The 27,953-nt window shown below is 39.0% G+C and overlaps 1 protein-coding gene across 2 annotated transcripts in view; it reads left to right on the forward strand.

The window, feature by feature from the left end:
• The window catches only part of mccc2 (methylcrotonyl-CoA carboxylase subunit 2), a 101,289-nt gene that overhangs the window by 63,026 nt on the left and 10,310 nt on the right, over positions 1-27,953 (forward strand). For both annotated transcript variants that reach the window (XM_048528008.2, XM_048528009.2), the window contains 4 exons: positions 8,484-8,550; positions 9,595-9,751; positions 13,846-13,960; positions 16,136-16,221. In XM_048528008.2, the coding sequence (XP_048383965.1) occupies positions 8,484-8,550; positions 9,595-9,751; positions 13,846-13,960; positions 16,136-16,221 (425 nt within the window). The remainder of the gene's footprint in view (positions 1-8,483; positions 8,551-9,594; positions 9,752-13,845; positions 13,961-16,135; positions 16,222-27,953) is intronic.

Below are 27,953 nucleotides of genomic sequence, written 5' to 3' on the forward strand. Positions count from 1 at the left end.
GAGGCAGGCGGAAAAGTGATTTTAAAGCCACAATAGGATCAGCTATGATCTTATTCAATGACAGAAAAGGTCCAGTGGGTCAAATGACCTACACCTTCCATATCTTATGATGGTTAACTGTCCAACGGCTTCAGTTGGTCCTTGGGTGGGTGGGCAGGCTTCTTGACACCATGCTTCTACCAATGGAAAATTTGTAACACATTGGCAGCAGGCATGAGTCTACTGGATTTAATGAATTCCATCCTTACCACCCCATCTTTCAACACACTGACAGTGAGTGATTCATCCAGCCTCAAATCTCAGGACCTGTCTAAGGTTGAAAGGAATTCCTCCTCTTGCAATACTGAATCTTGAATAAGTGTTTTGTTAGTAATCCACAAACATACAGAGTCTGGAAAATTATTAATGAGAATTATTAGTGAGTTTAATAAAAAAAACTTCAAGCATTTGAATAAAAAGCATCTTTACGACAGCAGCAAAAATGACAAACTGCACTAACATCTGTGAGCCACTTCTGAACATACAGTTACAGAAAGCAGTTAAAGCTGCTATTCCAATAGCATTATTACTGTTTTCTTTTAATATGTGGAGTCTTGTGTTTATTATCTCATCTTTCATGGATTGTTGAATAACCACAGCCATGCCCTCATCTATTTGAGTCCTACCCGTCTGGACTGAGGGTTCAAACCATATATGAAACCTTGATTACATTGATCTTTTGTTTGCCCTTTTTAAACCCAATGTACGATTGCGAAATTACCAAAGGCAAGTTTTAATCGTATAAACAGAATGCACTTAAAACATGACATTATTAATAGAGGCAATTCGTGAGCTAATGGAATTCTGAAATGTTTGCGTATAACAGTTAACTTCAGATTGAAACAGCCAAATACTCGGTGACTTAAAGTGACACAACTGATTGAATCTAGGTGACATCAGCAGGCTTTAACTAGAGGTGCAGACAAGTCAGAAAGTCAATATGTTTTGTCTTGTGAAAAATTACCTTGGTTTAAGGTTGAAGACTGATATTGACCTTCTGTTGCAGCTGCTGATGGATGTTTTCATTAAATTTGACATTTTCTTGCGTCAGTCTGTCCTTTTTTATTAAAATAATAATTATATGATTCACTTTTAAGCGATTCTGGTAATTAATAAATTCCCAATATTTTTCTCTTTTCTCCAACTCCTATCCTTCTCTGCTGAAGTGTTGACTTTTGATGGGGTGGAATTGAGGATGTGGGGTGTGCCTTGCCTTAGTTGCCCATCTACTTAATTTTGACAAATGAATTTCAATTCTGAATGCCATTTGATGATGGCTATAGGGCCTTGATTATCACGATGAACCACCGGCTTCAGGGCACCCCCTCAAAAAAACAAATCATTCACCACCTAACTTTCTTTATCTAATAAATATTTAAGAGCCTTGTCAGTGCTTCAATGGAGTTCTTAGCATCTGCCTTCAGGTTTAGCCAGATGACATTCCTCAAAAAATGAGAGTCATCATTTGGACTGCATCATAGCTGTAGCCTGGATACTTCTGATGACTCCACGAATACTGGATGCATACACGGAGGCCTTGACCACTCTGAAACTGGTTGAAAGGACCTACTGTCATCTTGGGCGACCAAAACTGGTGGATAAAGGAAATACCCACAGATAGTGGGTTTGTTGGTTGTAGTTTTCCAAAACTCCTTGTATTCTGGAAAGGTACCAGGGATTGGAAAACTGCCAGTGTGATGCCCCTATTCGAAGGGGAGGAAGGCAAAAAGTGAGTAACAGCAGGCTGATTAGCCTAGCGTCTATTGTTGGAAAGCTGTTGGAATGAACTATTAAGGAGGTAATAGCAGCTTATTTGGAAAATCATAACCTAATTAAACAGAGTCAGCATGACTTCATGGAAAGGAACTCATGTCTGACTAATTTATTAGAGTTTTTTGAGGAGGTCTCAACCAGTATGGATAAAGAGGAATCAATACTTATGTTGTATTTGAACTTGCAGAAGGCATTCGACAAGGTATTGCATAGAAGATTAAGTAGTAAGATAATAGACAATAGACAATAGGTGCTGGAGTAGGCCATTCGGCCCTTCGAGCCAGCACCACCATTCATTATGATCATGGCTGATCATCCACAACCAGTATCCTGTTCCTGCCTTATCCCCATAACCCTTGATTCCACTATCTTTAAGAGCTCTATCTATCTCTTTCTTGAAAGTAGCCAGAGAGTTGGCCTCCACTGCCATCTGGGGCAGAGCATTCCATATATCCACCACACTCTGGGTGAAGAAGTTTTTCCTCAACTCTGTTCTAAATGGCCTACCCCTTATTTTTAAACTGTGTCCTTTGGTTCTGGACTCACCCATCAGCAGAAACATGCTTCCTGACTCCAGAGTGTCCAATCCCTTATACATCTCAATCAGATCCCCTCTCATCCTCCTAAACTCAAGTGTATACAAGCCCAGCCGCTCCAATCTTTCAACATATGATAGTCCTGCCATTCTGGGAATTGACCTCGTGAACCTACGCTGCACTCCCTCAGTAGCAAGAATGTCCTTCCTCAAATTTGGAGACCAAAACCGCACACAATACTCCAGGTGCGGTCTCACCAGGGCCCTGTACAGCTGCAGAAGGACCTCTTTGCTCCTTTACTCAACTCCTCTTGTTATGCAGGCCAGCATGCTATTAACTTTCTTCACTGCCTGCTGTACCTGCATGCTTGCTTTCAGTGACTGATGTACAAGAACACCTAGATCTTGTTGTGCTTCCCCTTTACATAACTTGACTCCATTGAGATAGTAATCTGCCTTCCTGTTCTTGCCACCACAGTGGATAACCACACATTTATCCACTTTAAACTGCATCTACCATGCATCCGTCCACTCACCTAGCCTGTCCAAGTCACCCTGTATTCTCATAACATCCTCCTCGCATTTCACACTGCCACCCAACTTTGTGTCATCAGCAAATTTACTAATATTACTTTTAATGCCTTTGTCTATATCATTAATATATATCGTAAACAGCTGCAGTCTCAGCACTGTACCTTGTGGTACCCCACTGGTCACTGCCTGCCAGTCTGAAAGGGACCCGCTTATCATCAATCCCTATTTCACTTGCCCATACTGTGGCCCATAGTGTTGTAAAATTATACAACAACAAGAACAAAAACGAAGTTGCTGGCAAAGCTCAGCAGATCTGGCAGCATCTGTGAAGGAAATAATAGTTAAGGTTTTGGGTCTGGTGACCCTTCCTTAGGACTCAGTTCTGAGGAAGGGTCACTGGACCCAAAATGTTAGCTGTTTGCTTCTTCACAGATGCTACCAGAACTGCTGAGCTTTGCCAGCAACTTTGTTTTTGTACCTGGTTTACAGCATCCACAGTTCTTTCGGTTTTTGTTGTAGAAATATATATTGACATTTGGAGAATTGGCTAATGAGCAGAAAACAGCGAGTGGGGTTAAGGGATTCTTTTTTTTTTGGGTTGGCAACCTATGACCAGTGGGAGTCCATAGGGATCAGTGCTGGGACAGCAATTGTTGACAATATATATTAATGACTTGAAGCAAGGAAGCAAATGTACTGTCGCACAATTTGTAGACAACATGAAGTATTTGGAAAGGGCAGGTTGTGACGGGAATACAAATAGCTTACAGAGAGAAATGGAAATGCTAAGTAAGTGGGCAAAAAGTTGGCAAATGGCATATAAAATGGGAAAATGTGAACCTGTTCATTATGAATGGGAGACCAAAAAACAGCTGTAACACAAGGGGTCTTGGAGCTGGGTACTTGTGCACAAAGCACAGAAAGCAAGCACACAGGTATGGTGGATAAACAGGCAGCTAAGTAGAATGTTGGCTGTTATTTCAGTGGCGTTAGAGTATGAGAGTTGGGGAGTCCTACTGCAACTCTGCAAGGCATTTGTCCTTCTGATGCAGTGGGGTGAGATATTTCTGTGGACTGGCCACTAGGGAAGGGGAGATCATTGAAGAGTACCTGTGATGATGTATATTGTTAAGATCCTTAGGATATTTGCCTGTGATTCCTGTGTGGCTTAACTAGTTTACTGAATAGGCTGCTACATGTTTTAACTTTAGGGAATTTTTTTAATAAATAATTTGCAAATGCTGCAAATGTGAAATCAAAATACAAAGTGCTGGACGTGTTCAACAGGCCAGTTTGGATATGCAAACAGACAAGTCCGATTTCTTCATGAGAAATGGAAACCAACAGACAACCAAGCAATAAGATTTACAGACAGGGTAGGTGGTGTAGTTGGAAGAGGACCGGAAAGACAGCTTAAATAAATAAAAACGGAAATTACTGGAGAAATTTGGCATGTTTGGCAGCATCTGTGGAACAAAAACAGTGTTTACATTTGGAGTCCTGTGATCCTCCAGAGGAAGGAGGGTCACTGGACCTGAAACTTTAATCTGTTTTCTCTATGTGCGTGCTGCTAGATCTACTGAGTTTCTCCAGCAATTTATGCCTTGGTTTGTTTCACATCTCCAGCATCCATATTTCTTTGTTCTGCAGAAGCAAATAGCTTTTTCTATCAGGAGCTAAAAACATTAAAATGTGAGGTATTTGCAAATGTACAGGAGAAGCTCACACAAAGAAATAAAAGCAAAACATATGAGAAATGTGAAGAGAAAAACATCTTGTAAAGAAATTCAAGAAAAAATGTTACAATGATATAAATGAGGCATATTCAATATTCAGTTCCAGTCAGAGAATATAACGGGCAACAGGTGAAAAACCACTTATTTTGAGACCCCACACATATTTACTTTCATGCCCAATGTTTTCCCAGACTAAGAAGGGGAAATAAACTCAAATAATACTAGGGATGTAGGAACAATTTATTGTCAGCTATATAATCTGATGAGCAATTGGTGATTTAAGTATCGACCCTGCCTTTCAGAGACTAATAGACAAATGACACATATCATTTCCTGTTAAGTGTCTAAGTTTGTTTTTGCATTTTTGACTCTTACAAAATAGTGTTTTTCTCAGGACAGGTGTGGAAATTGCCCCAAGGAATTGAGGGGTTGGGGTTTACATTGGTTCCAGCCCTTCCAGGGAGGGGAATGTGTTGATTAGTGTCTGATCTCAAACCGAGCTCAGTGTTGGAAATTTTTCACACTCTGCACCTCCTCTGAAGCTGCAAAATTGAGATCAGGGTGGGGAGTGACCATTATTGGCAGTTTAAAAACTTCAAGGGCAAGGGCAGGTAGTTTCCCTTTGCAGCCCCCTCCCCATTAAAATTTAGAGCAGATTGGGAGGGTGGTGGGAAGGACGACAGTGAATTTAACGAGCCTCCCCACCAGCAAAATCATTGTGGGCTGTAAAATTCTGCCCGTGTTCTGAAAATGTGTGATACATTTGAGAAAGAACATTTTGTACACCTTAAGACATAGAATCTATTTTTATTGTTCGCCTAATGAGCACCAACATTACAGCAGCACTTGGTTTAAAATTTCATCATAGAATTACACAGCACAGAAGGCAACAATTGTGCCAGTCATCTCTGAAATACTGTCTAATTGGTCTCACTCTCCTGGTCTATTCCCATATCTTTGCTCTTGTTCCCTTTCAAATATTTACAGATTTTGTTTTGAAAGTTACTGATCAATTTGCTTCCAGATTTCTTTTTGAGATTGTTTCAAAGATTGTATTCTCATGTGCTGTTCCTTCAGAAAAAATAAGGATATGTAAAATTCTTAAACCATCATAAACTTTCAGTCTAAACTCAGTTTATTGGGCGAAAAAATAAATAACACTTATCAAAGCACAGCAAATAATTGATCTCCCTTTATTAATTGTTCATGTTTCTGTTGGCTTTTTCAGGGTATTCCTTTGTTGACAGCATCAACAGAGTTGACTTGAAGGAAATTTGACAGTATTAAGCAGTTCAATTGAAAGTAAATTTGATCATAATTTTCACAAAGGTTGTGATTGCTGATGCTTCACGTGTCTTCAATTCTGACCTTAAAGATAACATTGTTCAATAGCTACCACACATTGCCTTTTGTAGCTTCACAGTATTAGTCACCAGCTGTCATTTGTACAGAAGTTACAGTTTTGACTGAGTAAGTGTGGGCGATCCATTGAAGTGGAAGATTGGAGTTCCATTAAATTTAAAGATAGATGAAGAATATCAGCTGTTCTCAGCAATAACGTGAAGGGTAGATTTAACAGTTTAGGTCCTAAACTGCCTTTTAAGCAATTTAGTGTGTCTGGAAAAGCATCTTGAAATTGTTTCCTCTGCCAACATTCCTCTTCAAAATGTGAGGTATCGTAGTTGGCATGTTTTGCCAGGACAAGCAGCAGAATGGATAGTGAGATATCTCTCAAAGTGAAACCGGAGAGTAAATGTTTGTTAGTCAAATTATGAAAAGGTTGGAACTTGTGCAAGAAATAGTGCGGAGACCATGTCAAAATTATATAGAAATGATTTGCACTTTGGGAACTGGAAGAATGATCTCAAAATTTGAAAGGTATTATATTGTGTGTTGCTCATAGAAATGGGAAGACTGAAGAGTGACCTGAAATAAATCTTAAAGGTTTGTGAAAATGGTTTAATGTAGCTGGTAGAAAGGATGTTTCCACTTGTGAAGGAGATCAGTGTAGGAGCCATAACTATGAAACAATTACTAATAAATGAGGCACTTCATATTTAACATTGTTTGACAAACTTAAGTTTTGAAAGGTTGTAAAATTATTATTTTCAAGTTTTGTGAAAATATCTGAAGTGGTTTTGAAAGGTGTCATTGATGGTTCACTGTAGATATTTTTCTTTAAACAAGTATTCCTGTCAATGTCATGTCTGGTAATAGCCACTTGCTTTGCTGTACACCCCCGCTGGGGCTGCTTTAAATAGTGGCTGGCATGCAAAGGTGTTTTTTAAGTCAAAAGAAAAGAACGAGCGGATTTGTAAGAAATTTGTAAGAACAAGTTGTCCTGCCGATTGCTTTCGTTTCTGAAAAGAAAATCCTCGAGTTCAGAGGAAATTTGTTTTGAAAAGAAGGGAGTGAAAAACATCTTAGGATAGCATTTCCTAAGGGACCTGTGACTGTAAGAATTCAGAGACAGCCATGTTTGATTCATGACTTGACCACACCAGCCAAACAACAGAGCAGCAAAGTCTGGAACATTCAATTCTATTGTCTTCAAGAATGACCTATTGGATAAGGGATTTTTTTTTCAGGAAGACAGTTTTTGCAGAGAAATCTTTTCTTCTCTCTTCCTGTTTTGAGGATATTTAGAGGGATAAGTAATTATACTTCTATATTCCTGATTCTACATGTTAGCCAATTATTGCTTCTTTATTGAGTAAGTCTTATTTTGATAATAAATCAATACTTCATCTTTATTAAGAAAGCTGGTTGATAGATCTTGTTTATAACCTGATATTGATATGGCATTTAATTGATATCTTGGTAAATGAAAGAATAAATTTCTTTGTGTTGTGATCTGTGGAGCAGCGGGACTAGAATGACAGTGCACTCGTCTAACCTCAGTCAAGACAGAACGAATAACGAATTGAGGAGAAATGTCTTTAGAACAACAATGTATATGGCATCTTTATCCAATTATACTTCCCAAGGCACTTCATTGGAGCATTGTTAAGCATGATATGACAATTACCCACATAAGAATATAGTCAGATGATAAAAAGTTGGTTAACGGCACAAGTTTTAAGAATCGTCAATAAGGATTTATTCTGAAAATATTTAAAGTGAAAAATATGATAGCGCAAGAAGTAGTTGAGACAATAAGCACAGATACATTTATGGAGAAACTAGTTAAACATGAGTGAAAATGGAATAAAGAGGATGTTAAATGGGGTTAAATGAAAAAAGTGTGGAAGGAAGCTTGTGTGCACCATATGCACCATTATGGAGATATTTCTGTGCTGTAAATACTACGTTACATTGGCTTTCATTCGGTGCTTGGACTTTTTAACAGCGCTACTCCAAAATACTCCACACATCTTACGATATGTGACTGTACTCTGATTTTAAAAACCTGAAAACAGTGGTGATAACTTATCTGTGAACAAAGTGTTAAAGGTAGGTCAAAACTAAACTTAGCACGTTAACAGAAAAAGCTAGCTGTCTTTTAGTATGTTTTCAACAAACTGTACAGCTGTAGGAGACCCAGCAGGGATAGTGTAGGGGGAGGGGCTTAGATTAGTTCACAGGTCAGCACAACTTTGAGGGCCGAAGGGCCTGTTCTGCGCTGTATTGTTCTATGTTCTATGTAACACTGGAAGTTTTCATTTGGTAGGCCAAAGGCTCAACCTCAGTTCCAGTTCAATTATTATGCTGTATTCTCTGCAGACTGTAACAAAATTAAATGTGAACGTGTTTAACCTCAGCATTCTTTTATGTTGCAAAATGTTTCTCCGTTGTTCAGACTATGTAGGAACTCACTGTCTTGCTGAAGGTTCTCCAAACCAGTGTACACCTTTATTTAATTACAGGGCACCCATTTTATTGAGCTGTGTTGTCAGAGGAATATCCCCCTCATATTTCTGCAGAACATAACAGGTAAGAAAGAGAAGGACCATTTTTGGCATTGGCATATCAGAATTAGAACAATTTCTGTTTGTTCGGTTGTGGCTGCTGTGAATTATGCTTATGCCGATGACAGTGGCCTCGAGATACAGACACAGTGATGAAAAATTGCCCAATAAAATAGCTCAAAGACAATAAAACCTTCTTGTATCTTCACAGTTTTATACTCTCTTTAATCAGTTGGATGTTTTATTTACATTAATAGAAGGGACCCTTTGTAAAGTATATCTCTGAGCATCCTTTGCACCTTCCCTTAAAAGTTTAAATTATAACTTACCACTTGTAGATGTATCTCAGTATTGATATTTAACAAATTGTCTTTATTATGTCAGATGGAAGTAACTGAAATGGAGCATTTAGTTTATCCCCAAACAAAACTCTTATTGTTGCTATGAATGTTTGTATTTATACCTTTGTAATAAGGTTTAAAATTAAAATTTGTCTGTTCTGTTTCCCAATTTTGTCTTTTTTGTCCATATAGTCTCAATTTTGCAGCAGTCTGCTGTTGTCCACGTGGTTTCAGCTGTACTCCGTCGCTGTTTCCTTGGCATATTCTGAAAACTGATTTGTTGCATATCAATGTTATCCATCACCCTTCTTATGTTACATTAACAGCTACTGATGCATCCAACGCTGTTGGAGTTCTACATAGTCTAAAATAAAATTCTGGTCACTCAGCAATATTCTTAAGAGCATTTGATGGATCTTAAATTTCTTTTTCTGCCACTTCAATAGTAACAGTAGCCTGAATTATGACACCATGACCTACAGCAACATGAATGTTGACTGAAGGCAAATAGACGAGACTGATTACTTGAAGATAATACAATAGACAGACTACAACGTTTTTAAAAAAAATAAGCAGACATCAAGATGTTGTATTGTTAGATATGTCAATATTTGTCTTTTATCCAATTCTATATTTCACTTCAGTGACCTTGATTTTTTTTTAGATTTATTGTTTAAATGGTGCCAACTTTGTCAATGTGTCAATTTATGTACTTCTGAATCTATAAGGTTTCATGGTTGGTCGAGAATATGAAGCTGGCGGAATAGCTAAAGATGGGGCCAAAATGGTGACTGCAGTTGCATGTGCAAATGTTCCAAAAATTACTGTCATTGTCGGTGGTTCCTATGGTGCTGGAAACTATGGAATGTGCGGAAGAGCATATAGGCAAGTCATTGTCATACGTGTTTTTCTGTATAACATACGTTCAGGATAGAAAATTGGAAATAAAAATGGGAATACTAGAAATATGCATCAGGTCAAGCAGCATATGTGATGTCATTAGAGTTAATATTTTAAGTCAATGACCTTTCATCAAGATGAAGGGAAATTAGATTTTAAGCAAGTGAAAATGGGAAGTGTGAGAAAAGGAACAAAGGGAATGCCTGTGATAGGGTAGAAGATGAGAGGTTGACAAAGTAATTGTTGGTGTAAAATCAAAGGGACTGATTTTGGAGCAAGTCAAGAAACAAAAAGATGTGCCCAGAGGAGGTGTGTCTGGTAAATTGTGAATAGCTTCCTGTTTTTCTTATCTCTGCTTGTAAGAGATCATGTTTATTTTTAAAATGTCTTCCTTTATTTAGACCAATGAAAACCTTGAATTGTTTTGTCTATGACTTATTTTCTCTCTCATTCTGTCATTTTTTCCAGTGAATTTCTTATCCATCATCTGCTGGTATCCAAAACACACTCAATCATAGAGCCATAGAGGTATACAGCGCACAAACAGACCCTTTGGTTCAATTCATCCATTCCAACTGGATATCCTAGATACATCTAGTCCCATTTGCCAGCATTTGACCCATATCCCTCAAAATCCTTCCTAATCATAGATCATAGAACATAGAACATTACAGCACAGTACAGGCCCTTTGGCCCTCGATGTTGTGCCGACATGTCATACCGAACTCAAGCCCATCTCACCTAACCTACACTATTCCATGTACGTCCATATGCTTATCCAATGACGACTTAAATGTACCTAAAGTTGGTGAATCTACTACCGTTGCAGGCAAAGCGTTCCATTCCCTTACTACTCTCTGAGTAAAGAAACTACCTCTGACATCTGTCCTATATCTTTCACCCCTCAATTTAAAGCTACGCCCCCTCGTGCTTGCCGTCACCATCCTAGGAAAAAGGCTCTCCCTATCCACCCTATCTAACCCTCTGATTATTTTATATGTTTCAATTAAGTCACCTCTCAACCTCCTTCTCGCTAATGAAAACAGCCTCCAGTCCCTCCGCCTTTCCTCGTAAGACCTTCCCTCCATACCAGGCAACATCCTAGTAAATCTCCTCTGCACCCTTTCCAAAGCTTCCACATCCTTCTTATAATGCGGTGACCAGAACTGTATGCAATACTCCCAAGTGCGGCCGCATCAGAGTTTTGTACAGCTTCACCATAACCTCTTGGTTCCGGAACTCGATCCCTCTATTAATAAAAGCTAAAACACTGTATGCCTTCTTAACAGCCCTGTCAACCTGGGTGGCAACTTTCAAGGATCTGTGTACATGGACACCGAGATCTCTCTGCTCATCTATACTGCTAAGAATCTTACCATTAGCCCTGTACTTTGCCTTCCGGTTACTCCTACCAAAGTGCATCACCTCACACTTGTCTGCATTAAACTCCATTTGCCACCTCTCAGCCCAGCTCTGCAGCTTATCTATGTCTCTCTGCAACCTACAGCATCCTTCGTCACTATCCACAACTCCACCGACTTAGTGTTGTCTGCAAATTTACTAACCCATCCTTCTACGCCCTCATCCAGGTCATTTTATAAAAATGACAAACAGCAGTGGACCCAACGCCGACCCTTGCGGTACACCACTAGTAACTGGTCTCCAGGATAAACATTTCGCATCAACTACCACCCTCTGTCTCCTTTCAGCAAGCCAATTTCCGATCTAAACTGCTACATCTCCCACAATTCCATTCCTCCGCATTTTGTACAATAGCCTATTGTGGGGAACCTTATCGAATGCCTTGCTGAAATCCATATACACCACATCAACCGGTTTACTCTCATCTACCTGTTTGGTCACCTTCTCAAAGAACTCAATAAGGTTTGTGAGGCACGACCTTCCCTTCACAAAACCGTGCTGACTATCCCTAATCAATTTATTCTTTTCTAAATGATTATAAATCCTATTCCTTATAACATTTTCCAACACTTTACCAACAACTGAGGCAAGGCTCACTGGTCTATAATTACCAGGGTTGTCTCTACTCCCCTTCTTGAACAGGGGAACCACATTTGCTATCCTCCAGTCATCTGGCACTATTCCTGTAGACAATGATGAGTTAAAGATCAATGCCAAAGGTTCGGCAATCTCTTCCCTGGCTTCCCAGAGGATCCGAGGATAAATCCCATCCGCCCAGGGGACTTATCTGTCTTCACCCTCTGAAGGATTTCTAATACCTCTTCCTTCTGAACCTCAATCCCACCTAGTCTAGTAGCCTGTATCTCAGTATTCTCCTTGACAACATTGTTGTTTTCTAGAGTGAACACTGTTGAAAAATATTCATTTAGCGCTTCCCCTATCTCATCTGACTCCACACACAACTTACCACTACTATCCTTGATTGGGCCTAATCTTACTTTCGTCATTCTTTTATTCCTTAAATAACTATAGAAAGCCTTAGAGTTTACCCTGTTCCTATCCGCCAACAACCCATCCAGATGCCTTTTATATGTTGTAATTGTACCAGCCTCCGCAACTTCCTCTGGCAGCGCATTCCATACACCCACCATCCTCTATGTGAAAAAGTTGCCCTGAGATCCTTTTTAAATCTTGCCCCTCTCACCTTAAACCTATGCCAATTAGTTTTCGACTCCCCTACCTTAGGCAAAACACCTGGCTATTCACCCTTGTCTCTCATGATTTTATAAACCTTTGTAATGTCATCCCTAAGCCTTCGATGCTCCAGGGAAAATAGCCTCAGCCTATTCAGCCTCTTCCCGTAGCTCAAGCCCTCCTACCCTGTCCACATGTATGCAAATCTTAGCTGAACCCTTTCAATTTTCACAACGTCTTTCCTATAGCAGGGAGACCAGAATTGAATGCAGTATTCCAAATGTGGCCTAACCAATGTCTGTACAGCAGCAACGTAACCTCCCAACTCCTATACTCAATGTACCGACCAAAAGGCAAGCGTACCACTACCTTGTCCACGTGTAACATCACTTTGAAGGAACTATGAACCTGCACTCTAAGGTCTCTTCATTTGGCAACGCTCTCCAGAACTTTACCATTAAGTGTACAAGGTCCTTACCAGAATACTGTCTCCAACAACATTATAAACATTTTCCTTTAATCTAATACAGTCTTTAACTTGTTAGTCATTTAGACCGCCTTTTCAGTGTCTTTTATTTGTTAATGGATTGCATATTACTTGGGATTAATGAATTATCATGTTATTAATTTGGTATGAAATCCTTTATCTGTTTTGATGATAATGATGGAGTATGAATAATTGTTTTAATTATAGCGTTTCGTCAATGGAATATTCTAAAAACGTGAGGGAGAAAAAGCTACTGAGAACTCATGACCACAGTCAATCTAATTTATTGATTATACCAATAACTAAATTGGCCAAACCTTCAGTTGGCATGTTGACACTCAGTAAATACTGAAGAGAAAAAATAAAAATCAAATCTGTGATTGGTCTTTGCAAGACTGCCCGAGAGCAAATTTTATTTTATGGGACATGTAATTGAATTGCTGTGTACCAACTTGAAACAGATGTTTAACTAAGCTCAACAGTGTCATGCCAATTAAGATAATTACAAAGACACTTGAATTATAGATGTAATGAGGTTAATGTAATGCAACAGTGAATTGCATTCATGCAGAGTACAATATTGCTACATTTCTCTGCCTAATATTAAAAACACAGCAAACCTCTAAGCTTCTGAAGGTTAAAATAAAGGTTTGAATTTTGAATGGAGTCATTTTAGCAAAGGTGCAGTACCCAATGTGTAGACTTGTCTTTTCTCATTCAGGCTCAGCATTTATTGTTTTATTTCAGATTATTTCAGATATATTGATAGTTTGGATTTGCGATGAAAAAGAAAAATTGCATTTGATTTATTTTTAAAGTTTCTTCAAATAAGACAGTTTTATAAGCTGAAATCAAGTGTTTGGGCTTGAAAAATTCTGCCTTTTGAAATTTGAGCATTTTACTAGTGGGGGAGATATTTCTTAATTGTATTTATGAATAAATACTATTAATTTTGGTTTTCTGCTTTTCCTGTCAGCCCAAGGTTCCTGTACATGTGGCCAAATGCACGCATTTCTGTGATGGGGGGTGAGCAAGCTGCTACTGTTTTAGCTACAATTACAAAGGACCAAAGGGCAAGAGAAGGAAAAGAGGTGAGTATTAATGTGATGTGAGGCCTCATAGAGCTGAGACCGGTTAGGTTGAGTTTCAAGGAATGAAAGCAGAAACAACGGTACTAATGACATTCCGGTTACCTTACATGAGGTAAATTCACCTCATTAAAAAAACTGCTAGGTTTGGAATAAGTATTGCATCCTGTTATGAGAAGAAACCTTAAGTATGCAGGAGCAGTTTGTTTTCTCAGTCTAAACACTGGTTTTGTGAGTATTGGCTGTATTCTGTATACTCTGCATAAATTGAGAATCATTAATTAGATTGTTAGATTGAAATGAAGTTTCAAAGCAGTCTTTTCAGTCCTAACGTCCCTATTATTGGAAATCTGCCTAGAACTTTTGCAAAATTTGTCATCTTGATTCTTGCCCTGAATTCTTGCAACCTGCATGAATGAAATTTTGCAACTGACATTAATGAATTTGTGTACTTGAGCTATTTTGAAAAATATATCTTCTGTTTATATCAGCTATGCCTAAAACTGAAATAAGTGACACAATTTTTTGTTTGGGGTCTTTAAATGCAAGAAATCTTCAGGGCAATCTGGGTTAGGGTTAAGATTAGGGTTAGGACGAGGACTCGACAAACTAGGTGCAGGGAGCATGTTTTCCCGTTGGAAATCTAGAACCAGCGGACTCCGTTGTAGGATACACAGTGGGTGATTTAGGACTGAAAAGATTTCTTCATTTAAAAGGTAGCAGACTGTGGAACACTGTGCAACAGAAGGCTATGGAAACCAAGGCACTCGATGTTTTCAAGAAAGCCATTAATACTTTTTTTAGATGGTAGAGATGGCGGGGTATGGAGAGAAAATGGGAATATGGTATTGAGATAGAGAGTCAGCCATGATCGTAGTGAATGGCCATGCAGGATTGAAAGGCCAAATGTCTTACTCCTGCTCCTAGTTTCTAAATAGCACTTGGGAATTACATGAGAGGAACAAAATCTTCTGGTAAATAGAAATTGGAAATTTATAGTAACTTTCCTTCTAGACCTCCTCATTAATACTGAATACACAATCCTGAGTTGTAAATATATCACCATTCCTCCAGATTTCCAGAATCTGCAGTATTTTGCTTTTACTCGACTCAAAACGGTAACTTTGTTTCTCTCTCCACAGATGGAGATTTCACCATTCCTACACTTGCTGGGTCAAAATCCTCGATCTCCCTCCCTAACAGCATTGTGGGTGGAATGACACAAAATAAGTAGCAGCAATTCAAGAAAAAGCTTACCACCACCATCTCAAGAGCAAATAGGGATGGGTATCAAATGCTGGCCCAGCCAGCAATGCCTGCATCCCCAAATGAATTGAAATGAAATAAGAATGCACATTAAGCAATCAATTCAATTCGCAATCTCATGGAGCAATAAAATACAAATAAATAATTGTTAAAATTTTACCACACTTTTAACATTGCCTACAACACAGTTGATAAATTGTTTTTGAAGTAATTTATTTGAAGACTAATATGGCATTCAAGATGTGCTCAACACACTTAAAAACACAATGAGCTGAATCTAGGTGTTAGTGTGGATTGAAGGATATGTGATGGTATGATGCTAAACTAGCTATTTTCTTTGAAATGTTCTGTATGATATTTATCTAACGTCCAGAATTGGATCAGTAGATATTTTACCCCCCAAAAAATTAGGAAAACTGAAACTATTGTGCTCAATCTTCAGCATTTGCTGCTATTGCAGGCCAGGATAGACTGTAGATTCTATGGAGCTGGAAGCCTATGCTGATGAGCTGACCGGTACCTGTCAGCGTGCAAACTTGGACTGTTTGACTTATTGTACTACGGTCCCACTGCTCACGTGCTGAAAGATCACAACATGAAATGTTAACTCCGTTCCTTGGTTCACAGTCACTGCCTATTGAACGGAATTTTGTCAATGTTTTCTATTTTTCTTTCAAACTTCTAGCATGTACAGTATTTTGCCTTCACGGAGAGGTGTCTGGACTACTAGATAAGTTTCAAGTGCATATTAATAGAAACTGGAAGTTAGGAATGCTGTTTACTTGTTTGAATTTGACATTATTGAATGAAATTAAGAAATCAGGCAGCCACAACTGCCATTAACATTAAATGTGCTGCACCAAATATCTCAATGTGCTGATTGTTTCAGAGTTTCTGTATTTTTCCTTGTAGTTCTCTTCAGAAGATGAAGCAGCTTTAAAGGAACCAATCATTAGGAGATTTGAAGAAGAAGGCAGTCCATACTTCTCTAGTGCCAGGTACAAAACCAGTAAAAGTACTATGCTTTAAATAAACAAGATCAAGTAAAATTCCTGCATCAACTGCTTTTGTATTGATAATATAACATAATGCAATAAGAATGCACATTAAGCAATCAATTCAATTCGCAATCACATGAAGCAATATAAAACAAACAAATAATTGCTTAAAAATAATTGTTGTTTATTTAAATGGATACTGTGACAAGCAACATGTTTGATCAGCACCCAGTAAACACTTGTTCCTTTCATCACTGATGCAAAGTTGCAGCAGTGTGTCTGATCTACATGATACACCACAGAACTTGACAACCACCTTTTGACAGCACCTTCCAAACCTGCGACCTCAGACAGCAAGTAGCAAACAGCACTTCACCTGTTGTACCATCCTGACTTGGCACTATGTTGTCTTTATTTTTGCTGGATCAAAATCCTGGTATGCACTTGCTAACAGTAACATGGGTGTACCTATGTCATATGAACCATAATGTTTTAAAAACGCAGCTGACTTCCCTCATGGACACCTAGAAATGGATAACAATTGTTGGCCTTGCTAGCAACGTCAAAGTATATGTTAAAAATCTCGTTTAAATTAATTGCCGTACTGTACAATTGGCAGTGTTACAGCAATTATCTATCTACGAGCATTATGTATATAATTAATAATGATAAATTACCTGCACTCCTTCATTATAATTTCACTCTAATTGATCAAACAGCACACAAGGCACAGAGCAAAATAAATTAAACTTGAAAGTCTCATGCTTATTTGAAAACATACCAATAAAATACAGTGAAGTTTCAAATTGTTTCAATATGCCTGACAAGATAAGTTATCCACTCTAATAGATGAATCAATTTTATAACTTAATCTCAGTTATGTCTACTAATTAACCTAGGATTCCACTGATTTGTATGATTCTCCTCTCACTGTTAGCTTAATTTTATTATATCAGACTTCATTATAAGAGGATTTGAATTCAGAAGTAACAATGTTACTACAATTATACAGGGCCTTAGTGAGATCACACTGGGATACTGCATGCTGTTTTGATCTTCCTGCTGAAGAAAGTTTTAACTTTAACATAGATTGAGAGAGGAAGACATGCGCCTGTCAGAAAGGTAGCATATTTCTGGAGTGTATCTGGGATAGTTTCCTACAGCAATATGTCCTGGATGCAGCAACGTACAAACATTATTGGGTTTAGTAATGAGTCAAATTTAATTAATAACCTAAATGTGCATGAATAATTACCAAATAATGATCATAACATGATTGAGTTTAGTGTGGCTGTTTAATAGTTAAAAGCATTGAAGTTACTTGACTTTTAGATTTAGATAAGGCCAACTTTAATGTGATGAGATCGAGACTGTCCACAGTAAACTGGGAAAATCTGCTAATGGGTGAGCCAACTGTAGATAATAGAGGATGTTAAAAGAAATACAACAGAAAACTAGTGTAGGCAAGGACCAGGAAAAGGCCACAAAGCAGCTTATAGGACTTGCGAGAAGGGATTAAGAAAGGAAACTTGCCAGGGACACCAAAATCAATAACACACAATTTTGTAGTTTCCAAAGAGAAAGCGGGTGGCCAGGCATAATGTTGGCCCACTAAGGACTGAAAGTGGGATAATGTCAATGACTATGTGGAAATGGCAGATATGTTCAATAATTACTTTGCCTCAGTACTTACAGCAGAAAAGGAGGATAGCTTGCTGGAAGTCTTGACGGAATTAATAGTGGATTGGGAACAGAGGCTGAATAAAATTTAATGTAAGTAAAACATGGGCAATGAGAAAATTTATGGAATTAAACAATGAAGAGTACCTGGGACCTGATGGTTTCCAGCCAGGGGTGTTAATGGCAGTAGAGGACCACATTGTAGATGCACTAGCTGTAATGTTTAGGAGTTTGCCAGATACAGGAGTCATCCCTCTGGATTGGAAAATTGCACGTCTCTTTTTTAAGAGGCGGGAAAGAGGAAAAACGAGGTATTACAGATATGCTATCCTAACATCTGTGATGGGGAAATTGTTAAAATCTATTATCAAGGATGGGGTAACTGAACACCTTGAAAATTTTCAGTTCATCAGGGCAAACTAGCATGAATTCATGACAGATGGGTCATGCCTGACAAATTTCATTGAAATTTTTGAATAGGTGACTAATTTAGTGTACAGCGAATGTCTATAGATATTGTTTATGTGGTCTTCGAGAAGGTATTTGATAAAGTCCCATTTAACAGACTGTTAACTAAGGTGGAAGCCCATAGAGTTAAAGATGCTGACATGGCTGGAAAATTGTTTGAGTGGCAGGCAACATAAAGTGGGGATAATGGGTACGTAATCAAATTGGTCTCAATTATTCATATTACTAACAACAACTTGGATAATGGCACAGAAAGTCATATATCCAAAATTTGCTGATGATGCAAAGTTAGTCGGCATTGTAAATAATGTATATGATAACGTAAAAGTACAAAGTGATATTGATCGACTGGACAAAACTGTGGCAGATGGAGTTCAGTTGTAAACAAGTCTGAGGTTATCTATTTTGGATTGAAAAAGAATAGATCAGGGTACTTTCTAGTTGGTATGAAGTTAAGTACGGTGGATGTCCAAAGAGACATGGGATTCAGGTGCCTAAATATTTAAAATGTCATGAACAGGTGCAGACAAAAATAAAAAAAAGTAATGGAATGCTGACATTTATATCTAGAGAACCGAAGTTATTAAATTATACCGAAGTATGCTACAGTTATACAAAATTCTCGTTAAACTGGTATAGTGTGAGCAGATCTGCACTCTACACCTTAGGAAGGATATATTGGCCTCAGAGGGAATATAGCGTAGGCTTACAAGAATGATACCTGGTCTTCATGGGTTGTTATGAGGAGACATTATATAAATTAAGCCTTCTTTCTCTGGAATTTTCAAGTTAAAGAGTGATCGGAGGAAGTTTTCAAGCTATTAACAGGAAATAGATAAACTTAAATAATTTCCTCTGCTTGGGGTACCTAGAACAAGGGCTACATTGTTCAGGAGAGATGTTAGGAAGCGCTTCTATACAGAAAGTTGGGTAGATATTCTTCTACAAACGCTTGAATGCTGGTTCAGTTGGTAATTTTAAGTCTGAAATAAGTTTTTGTTAACAAATGTATTAATGAATATAAGCTAAAGGCAAGTATGAGAGTTAGGCCACAGACCTCATTGACTCATGGAACAGGCTTGAGAGGTTGAATGGCTTATTCCTGTGCTTAAGTTCCTATGCAAGGTTAAACTTGCCATAGGGGGAGTGTAGTGGAGGTTCATTCAATTATTACTGTCACTGTCCTATGCAGACAGTCACAGACGTAGTCATAGAGCTGTCCAGCATGGAAACAGATCCTTTGGCCCGACTTGTCCGTGCCAACTAGATATTCTAAATAAATCTAGCCCCATTTTCCAGCATTTGGCCCATATCCCTCCTAAACCCTTCCTATTCATATACCAAACCAGATGCCTTTTAAACGTTTTAATTGCACCAGCATCCACCACTTCCTCTGCCAGCTCATTCCACACATGCACCACCCTCTGCATGAAAAAGTTGGCCCTTTAGGCCCCTTTTAATTAGGATTTATTTGACTGAGATTGTATTCACTAGAGTTTAGAATGATGAAAAGTGAGCTGATTGAAACTCATAAAATTGTAAGAGGGCCGGACAGAAAGGAGGCAGGGAGGATGTTCCCGCTGGTTGGGGAGTCAAAAACGAGGGGCCAGATAGAAAAAGTTTCTTCAGTCAGAGGTTGTAAACCTGTAGAATTCAGTACCATAGAAGGCTGTGGAGGCCAAGTCACTGAACATTTTCAAGAAAAACATGATTTTTAATATTTTAAAGGCATCAGGTGGATGGGGAGAAGTTGGGAATATGACAATGATATAGAAAATGAGCCCTGACTGTATTGAAAAGTTTAGGAATAAAAAGTAGCAGAAGAAGCTCGGAGGGCTGAATGCTGTTAGTTTCTATGTATTTCTATCTTTTATGCATTCTGACAAGCGAACATGTTTTGTCAGTTTCTGTTAGTGCTTGGAATAGGAATAATTTGTTGCAACCAAATGTATTTAGTTGATATAGATCAACCACAGCATCCTGTCAGCATCATTGCTAAAGGCTTGTTTATTCTACAGAAAATGTCTCATTTGGTTTAAACAACTGATTGGTCACCTGTCATCTGTGAATGGTTGATCCTGTGTTCTTAACTCAATGCACTTAATGTTGCTTTATGTATTTTTCTAGTTCTGACCTGGGTTAGCTTATGAGGCAGATTTCAATTTTATTTATATGTTCCCTTCACCAGTTCCTTTGTAGGCTGCAATAAAGGAGTGACTATCCCAAAATTAGAGAATGATAAGTTGTAAATTTCCTTATTGCTTAGCTTTTTGCCCATTCACAAGTTTTTTTTTCCTTGCCACTAGAATTCTATGCATTGACTGACAGAATAAAAAGAGCAGACCTGATTGGTTAGATTTTATGAATTTTGGGTTGGCAGTCTGTCAGCAGTTGCTGTCGTACCCCTTTGAAACTGTCAAGAACATCAGGCTACAAGACATATGAAGATTAGGGCAGAGATCCTGAATTCGCCATCAGCAACATAGCTCATCACATGCTGCATGTGTTTACCCCTGACCAAACTAGCTATAACTGAAATCATTGACAGTTGCAACATTCCTGCTTCAACATCACTTCTGGAAATACCTTGAAAGTTACACCATGCAAAACTGGATTTTAACACCCAGGTGATTAATGAAATCTGATGACCCTGAAATAAAACTTCAAAAACTAATCACAGATTGGTGTTAAGTTTTAATGAATAGAAATTTAAAGCAATATTATTTTAAAACAACTTTTTAAGAGTAGCATTTTAACTTCTACAAGAAAACCATACATTTGTTACATTTAAAATTTTTAAAAGTGATGTTATTTCAGGACTTTATTTCCTGGTTTGTAGTTTGCTTGGGCAGCCTGCTAATTGGTAACTGCAGCCTCAAGCTGATAATGCTCTGTTTAAAAACCCTACAATCACGTGCAGTACCATGTTATGACTGAGTTAAGTTTGCCAGAGCAAATCTTAGATCTCTCAGAAAGGCTTATTTGAAAATCAACAGCAAATTCCCTTGCTTTGTAAGTGTGTCGAAAGTAGGCTTACACTCCTTCTACTTCCACTGGAACACAGTTTCCTTTCCCTTGGCATTTTTTCATTGATGAAAATTTTGGGAAGTTTCTAGTTATTTGCAAGGTGACTGATGGCTATTTAGGCCTATCCATGATCAGCAAAATTTCACACAGCAGATGCATAAAGCCCACGTTGTTTCTGAGTACAATTGCAATTGCCCTTTTCCTTTTCACACTAGTGCTTTGGCAGAATCAAAGGTCTAATGTTCTCTTCCTTGGCTGTGGTGGCATAAAATGAAATGACACTTCGGAAATAGTTAAATTGCATAACAGCATTCTGCTGAATTCCGTCAATGCTGGTCCCTAGTGATCACTATTCTTGGTTGCAGGTTGATGCAGGACGTTTGCGTGGGGCTCCTCCGTTGCATTTACCAATGGACTGCTCTGTGTACAACATAGTCTCGGCTCTTTAAACTGATTTTCAGCCTGAAGGTTTCTGCCGTTGTGGAAAAACAGCTTACCTATTGCAGGTCTGAGTGACTGTGCTCAGGACGTGCTGTATTCAGCAAACAAGTTCATGGATAGGTTTTTCTGTATCTTTCTGTGAGCCTGAAGACACCTGAGACTGAAAAGACTTTGATCGGTCTGAAAGCTTATGAAATCTTCTGTTGCCTGCTTCAGTGTGATGCTGATGAAGATGGGGAGGAAGATGGGGACAACTAATATTCCTGCTTCACACTGTTGCAAATTCTCAAATGATTCAAGAGGTCATTCTTGTGCCTGACTTGTCTATACTGAATTTCTTGAAGCTGCTTCACTGCAGAGCAGAACCTTGATGGGCAACCAAGATTTTTAAGATTTTCTAAAATCCATTTCTGCTCAGTGTTGACGGCTTTGGAGTTCTGGAAAGTGACACAGGCTTTTGTTTTGCTCACAGTGCTTTTCTTATCTATATCTGAGTGCACATTCCTGTGTCTATTGTGCCTGCCTTCATTCTGAAATCATGCTAACTCTCTGGGAGGTTGTCTTCTGCAATGATAGAAAGAATCCTTTTCAGAAATCCTGCCAGATCTTGTCAACAGTAGAAAGTGGGGTGATTCCACGGTAGTTGTTTCAGTATGATTTTGCTCCTTAGTGTTTGTGCTAAGAGTAGTGTAAGTCTGCAGCAGATGGTGAAAAGAGAGAAACCAAAGAGAAAAACATATTTGACCTCATCCTAACCAATCTGACTTCTATTGATGCATCTGTCCATGACATAATTGGTAAGAGTGACCACCTCACAGCCGTTGTGGAGGCAAAGTCCCGTCTTCACATTGAAGATGTGCTCCGTTGTATTGTTTGGCGTTATCACTTTGCTAAATGGAATAGATTTCAGACAAATCTAACAACACAAGACTGTGCCATGGACCATCAGCAATAATAGAATTGTATGCAAATACCATCTGCAATGTAATGGCAGACATATACCCTATCCTACCATTGCCTTCAAGCCAGGAGATCATTGTGGAGCATTGTTGTTTCATCCTGGCTTCAGAATTTTTCTACTTTTTCCCACTTACTGATGTGAGATTGAGACTTCACATTTTCTTCTCATTCCTAGTTTGGCCATTCTAGGAAATGCCCTTGACAGCAGCAAGAAAATTGGGTGACGGGTTGACAAGCAATATTCTGTCTAAGTTGTGTGTGTTGTGACTTCAAGGTTTAGCACGTGGCGATACCTTTCCATGTGTGGTAGTCCTATGTAACCATTGTTCTTTGGAATTATGGTGGTCATGGGTTCGGAAAGTGATGGTCATTGTCTGGCACTTGTGCAGCATGAATCTTGTTAGCCCAAGCCTGGGTATTACCTAGGTCTTGCTGCATTTGGACATTCACTACTTCAGTATATGAGGAGTCGCAAATGATTCAATCGTCATTATGCATTAATCGACAAACATCCAAACTTCTGACCTAGGATATGAACCTGAAGATCTTGTGCATAGATGCCCTGGAGCTGAACTGACTGTATCAACAGCCACAATCATCTTTGTGTCAGGTATAAATGCAGCTAATGGGGAGACCTCCCCCAATTCCCATTGACTTTTGCTTGGGCTTCTTGAAGCCTCACTTGGTCAATTGCAGCCACGTCAAGGGCGGTCACCCTTGCTTTCAACTCTTGAATTCAGTTCTTTTGTCCATGTTTGAACCAATATATTATGAGGCCAGAAGCTGAGTGGCTCTGGAAGAACACAAACTTGGCATCAGTGAGCAGATAGTTGCTAATCAAGTGCTGTATTATAACATTGATGACATTTTCCATCATTTTGCTGATGACTGGCAGATTGATAGTATTTTGGATTAGCTGCATTACACTGTAACTGAGTAATTTAGTTTTCTACATCAGCAGCAGCTCACTGAATTTAACTGTTTATCCAATAAAATTAAGATCCCTAATGTGCTTAATTAGCTAGTTGAATGCAGTGTAGTAGTGCTTTGTAAAACAGATGTATGTATCCAGACCTGTGCTGCCCTGCTTCAAGAAAACCTTATCTATTAAACCACTTGCTAAGTATGATTCTAAATCTATGGAGTAATTGGTAATTGCAAGTAAGAATATAATTCAAAAGAGATTTAAATTTCATAAGCTGCAAGAATGAAAAAATTAATAGCTCTGCCGAATGGCAAAATTGAATTATTGCCCTGAAATTGTATCTGTTAAGTTTCCTACTCATGTACAAGATTCATGTGAATGGCTTTGGTGACTGATTTTGAAGGTGGCGATGTTTGCCAGCCAAATGCAATACTGGTCATGTGGGAAATCATGGTCATCCAGGACACCAGTAGCATCCGTGTGTGCAGGAAGTGCTGCTAGCTGAAGAAACTTGAACTCCATATTTTAGAGCTCAGGTGGCGGTTGGAGATGCTGTGGCACATCTGTGAGGCTCAGAACTACATGGATAGCCTGATTAGAGATGTGATCACATTGCCTCGTGGTTACCCATTGCCGCCTTTTCACCAATCCCTTGAACCACAATCAAAGAAAATTATGCAGGAAGCGCCATTGGAAAGAATTTAAATATGTTTGGCAGGAGGGGACACTGTATCTCTGAAGAAGGGTCATTCAACCCACGATATTAACTCTGATTTCTGTTACAGCAGATCCTGCTGAGCTTTTCCAGCAATTTCTATTTTGACACAGAATATTGATATAACAGGGGCACAGCATATTTAAGTAAAGGAAGTTCAGCCATATTCATTGTTGAGGAACCAAAAGAAGATTGGATGGTCTCTACTTTAATGCCAGGACTGTTATACATAAGACAGATGAGTTAAGGGTATGGTTGACGCATGGAATTGGATTGTTGCCATCACAGAGACATGTTTGAAGGAGGGACAGGATTTTCAACTCAACATTTCAGGATATAGGATCTTTAGGCAGGAGAGGGGACGGTGTAAAAGAGTTTGTGGCCTTATATTTTTAATTATGGAGTCAGTTACTGCAGTAACGAGGGACAGTATCTTGGAATAGTCTTCAAATGAGGCTTTGTGGCTAGAGTTTAGGAGTAAAAAGGGGCTGTCACTGTTGTGAATGTAAGTACAGATTCAGATAAAAGGGCTGTGAGGTTCTTGAGCAGTTTGACATAAAGAGTGAGGTACTGTTGGAGATTTGGGAAGGCTTAAACATGGACACATTTCAAGTCTGAATGAGTTGTATCCTAGGCTGCTGTGGGAGTCGGGCTCTGACCCAAAATTTTATTTCCCCTCTGGCCACGGAAATGCCAGAAAACCAGAGGACAGATAATGTGGTTCCACTTTCAGGAAGGGTGATAGAGATAAACCTTGAAATTACAGAATAGTGAGTTTCACATCAGTGGTAGAAAAACTACTGGAGAAAATTCAGAAGCAGAGAATTAATCTCCACTTGGAGAAGCAAGATTTAGTAGGGATAGTCAACGTGGCTTTGACAGAGGGAGGTTGTGCCTGACCGATTTGATGGAGTTTTTTTTGAGAAAGTGACCAAGTGTGTAGATGAGGATAGTGCAGTTGATGTAGTTGACATGATTTCAGCAAATCCATGTCAAGGTGCCACGTGAGAGACTGATAAAGAAAGGGAGCATGGGATCGAGAGCAACTTGGCAAGTTGTTCCAAAGTTGGCCTAGTGGAAGGAAAGAGGGGCTGGTGGTAACAATGCACAGTAACAGTTCCCTTCAGCCCACTAAGACAACACTGACACGTGATATCTTTCTAAACCAAAAACATTTTGCTGTATCTATCCGTTCCCTGCCTCTTAAATGTTGCTATTGTATCTGCATCCATCTTCTCCTTTGGCATTGCATTCCAGGCACTTAACACCCTCTGTGTAATTTAAAAAAAAAATCTCTCACATCTCCTTTAAACTTAACCCCTTTTACCTCAAACTTATGTCTCCTACTAACTGACATTTCTACCTAGGGAAAAGACTGAAAATCCATTCTATCCATGCCTATCATAATTTTTTAAACTTGTATCAGGTCACCCCTCATCCTTCAATGTTCAAGTGATGACAAACCAAGTTTGTTCAGCTTTCCTCATAGCTAATGCCCTCCAAACCAGATAGCATCCTGGTAAACTATTTCTGTACCTTCTCCAAAGCATTCGCATTCTTCTGTGGCAACTAGAACTGTACACACTATTCCAAATGTGGCCTAACTAAAGTTTCATACAGCTGCAAATGGCTTGCCAATTTTTATATTCTGTGCCCTGACCAATGAAGGCGAGCATACCATATATCTTAGATAGTAGGAACTGCGGATGCTGAAGAATCTGAGATAACAAGGTGTTGAGCTGGATGAAGGGTATAGGCCTGAAACCTCAGCCTTCCTGCTCCTATGATGCTGCTTGGTCTGCTGTGTTCATCCAGCTCTACACCTTGTTATCATACCATTATATCTTGACTGCTTTATCCACTTGTGTTGCCACTATCAGAGAACTGTGGACCTGTACATCTAGATCCCTCTGTATGATAATACTATGGGTTCTGCCATTTATTACATACTTCCCTTCTGACTAAACTACCATTTCTCCACCCAGGTCTCTAGCCTATCTATATCCTGCTATATCCTCTGGCAATCTGCCTCACTATCGGCAGCTCCCCCAATCTTTGTGTCATCTGCAGACTTAATCAGGCCACCCATATTCTCATCCAAATAATTTATATATGTTTCAAACAATAGGGGTCCCAGCACTGATCTCTGCAGAACACTACTGGCCACAGATCTCCAATCTGAAAAACACCTTTCCACTGCTACTCTCTGTCTTCTATGACTAAGACAGTTTTGTAACCATCTTACCAGCTCATCACAGATCCTGTGTGATTTTACCTTTTGCATGAGTCTCCCATGAAGGATCTTGCTAAAGAGTATATAAGTATAGAACAGTGTAAAATGCTCTTGTTTGACTGGAGGCCAGTGTCCTGTGGCATCCCACAAGGACCTACTGGATCTTTTATTGTTTGTGATACATACAATATATTAGAAAATATGGAGTGATGATAAGTTTAGATGGCACTAAGATTGGCCAGGCGGTTAACAGTGGGGAAGAAAGTGTTAAGTTACAGGATGGTACAGATAGGCAGATTAGTGGTAGATTACATTTTAACCCTGAAAAGTGAGAGGTGATACACTTTGGAAGAAGTAACGAGACAGAGGAGTACCAAATGAAGAGCAGGACATTAGGAAGCTTAGAAGACCAAAAGACCTTGGAGTACTTGTCCCTAGATCCTTGAAGGTTGCAGATCAGGTTAACAGGGCAGTTACAGCATATGGGACATTTGCCTTTGTCAGTTGTGGCAAATGTAATGAGAGCAGGGGGTTTTGAGTTGGAATTCTACAGGACTTTAAGTAGACTACAGCTCAGAGTGCTGTGTGCAGTTCTGGTCACCACAATATAAGAAGGAAGTGATTGCACTGAAAAGAGTACAGAGTGGGTTCATCAAGATGTTGTCTGGGATAGAGCAGTTAGCTATGGAGAGAGGCTGGGTAAGCTCTTGATGTTTTATTTGGAACAAAGAAGATTGAGAGGGGACTTGATAGAGGTGTATATAATGATGAGAGGAATGGACAGAAAGCAGCTGTTCCCCTCAGTTGAAGGGTCAGTAACGGGTACCTAATTTTAAGGTGAAAGGCAGGAGGTTTAGAGGGATTTCAAAGAAATTTCTTTTCACCGAGAGAGTGCTGAGAATCTGGAATGCACTGCCTGGGCGGATAGTTGTAGTGAGAAACCTTGCAAGCCTTTAAGAAGGATTTGGATAAGCACTTGAAATATCATAACATTCAAGGCTCTAAGCCAGAGCTGGAAAGTGAGACTAGTGTAGATTTGGAGTAATTTTTATGGGTGCAGGCTCAAAGCAGTAAAGAGCCCTTTCTGTTCTGTATGATTCCATGAATTACCAACAGCACTTACTGCTAAGAGAACAGAGTGTATGAAAGAAGATGCTTTTAAAAATGTAGCGTGAAATAGATAATTTTAGTTAGGGTTATAAGTTATACTGGTTGATCCTATTAGAATCCGACTCAATAACTGAGTTAATTTTGTGTGATTTATAATTTCCCAAAGACTTCAG

The sequence above is a fragment of the Stegostoma tigrinum genome, chromosome 3, assembly GCF_030684315.1.
Source record: "Stegostoma tigrinum isolate sSteTig4 chromosome 3, sSteTig4.hap1, whole genome shotgun sequence".
NCBI classification, from domain to species: domain Eukaryota; kingdom Metazoa; phylum Chordata; class Chondrichthyes; order Orectolobiformes; family Stegostomatidae; genus Stegostoma; species Stegostoma tigrinum.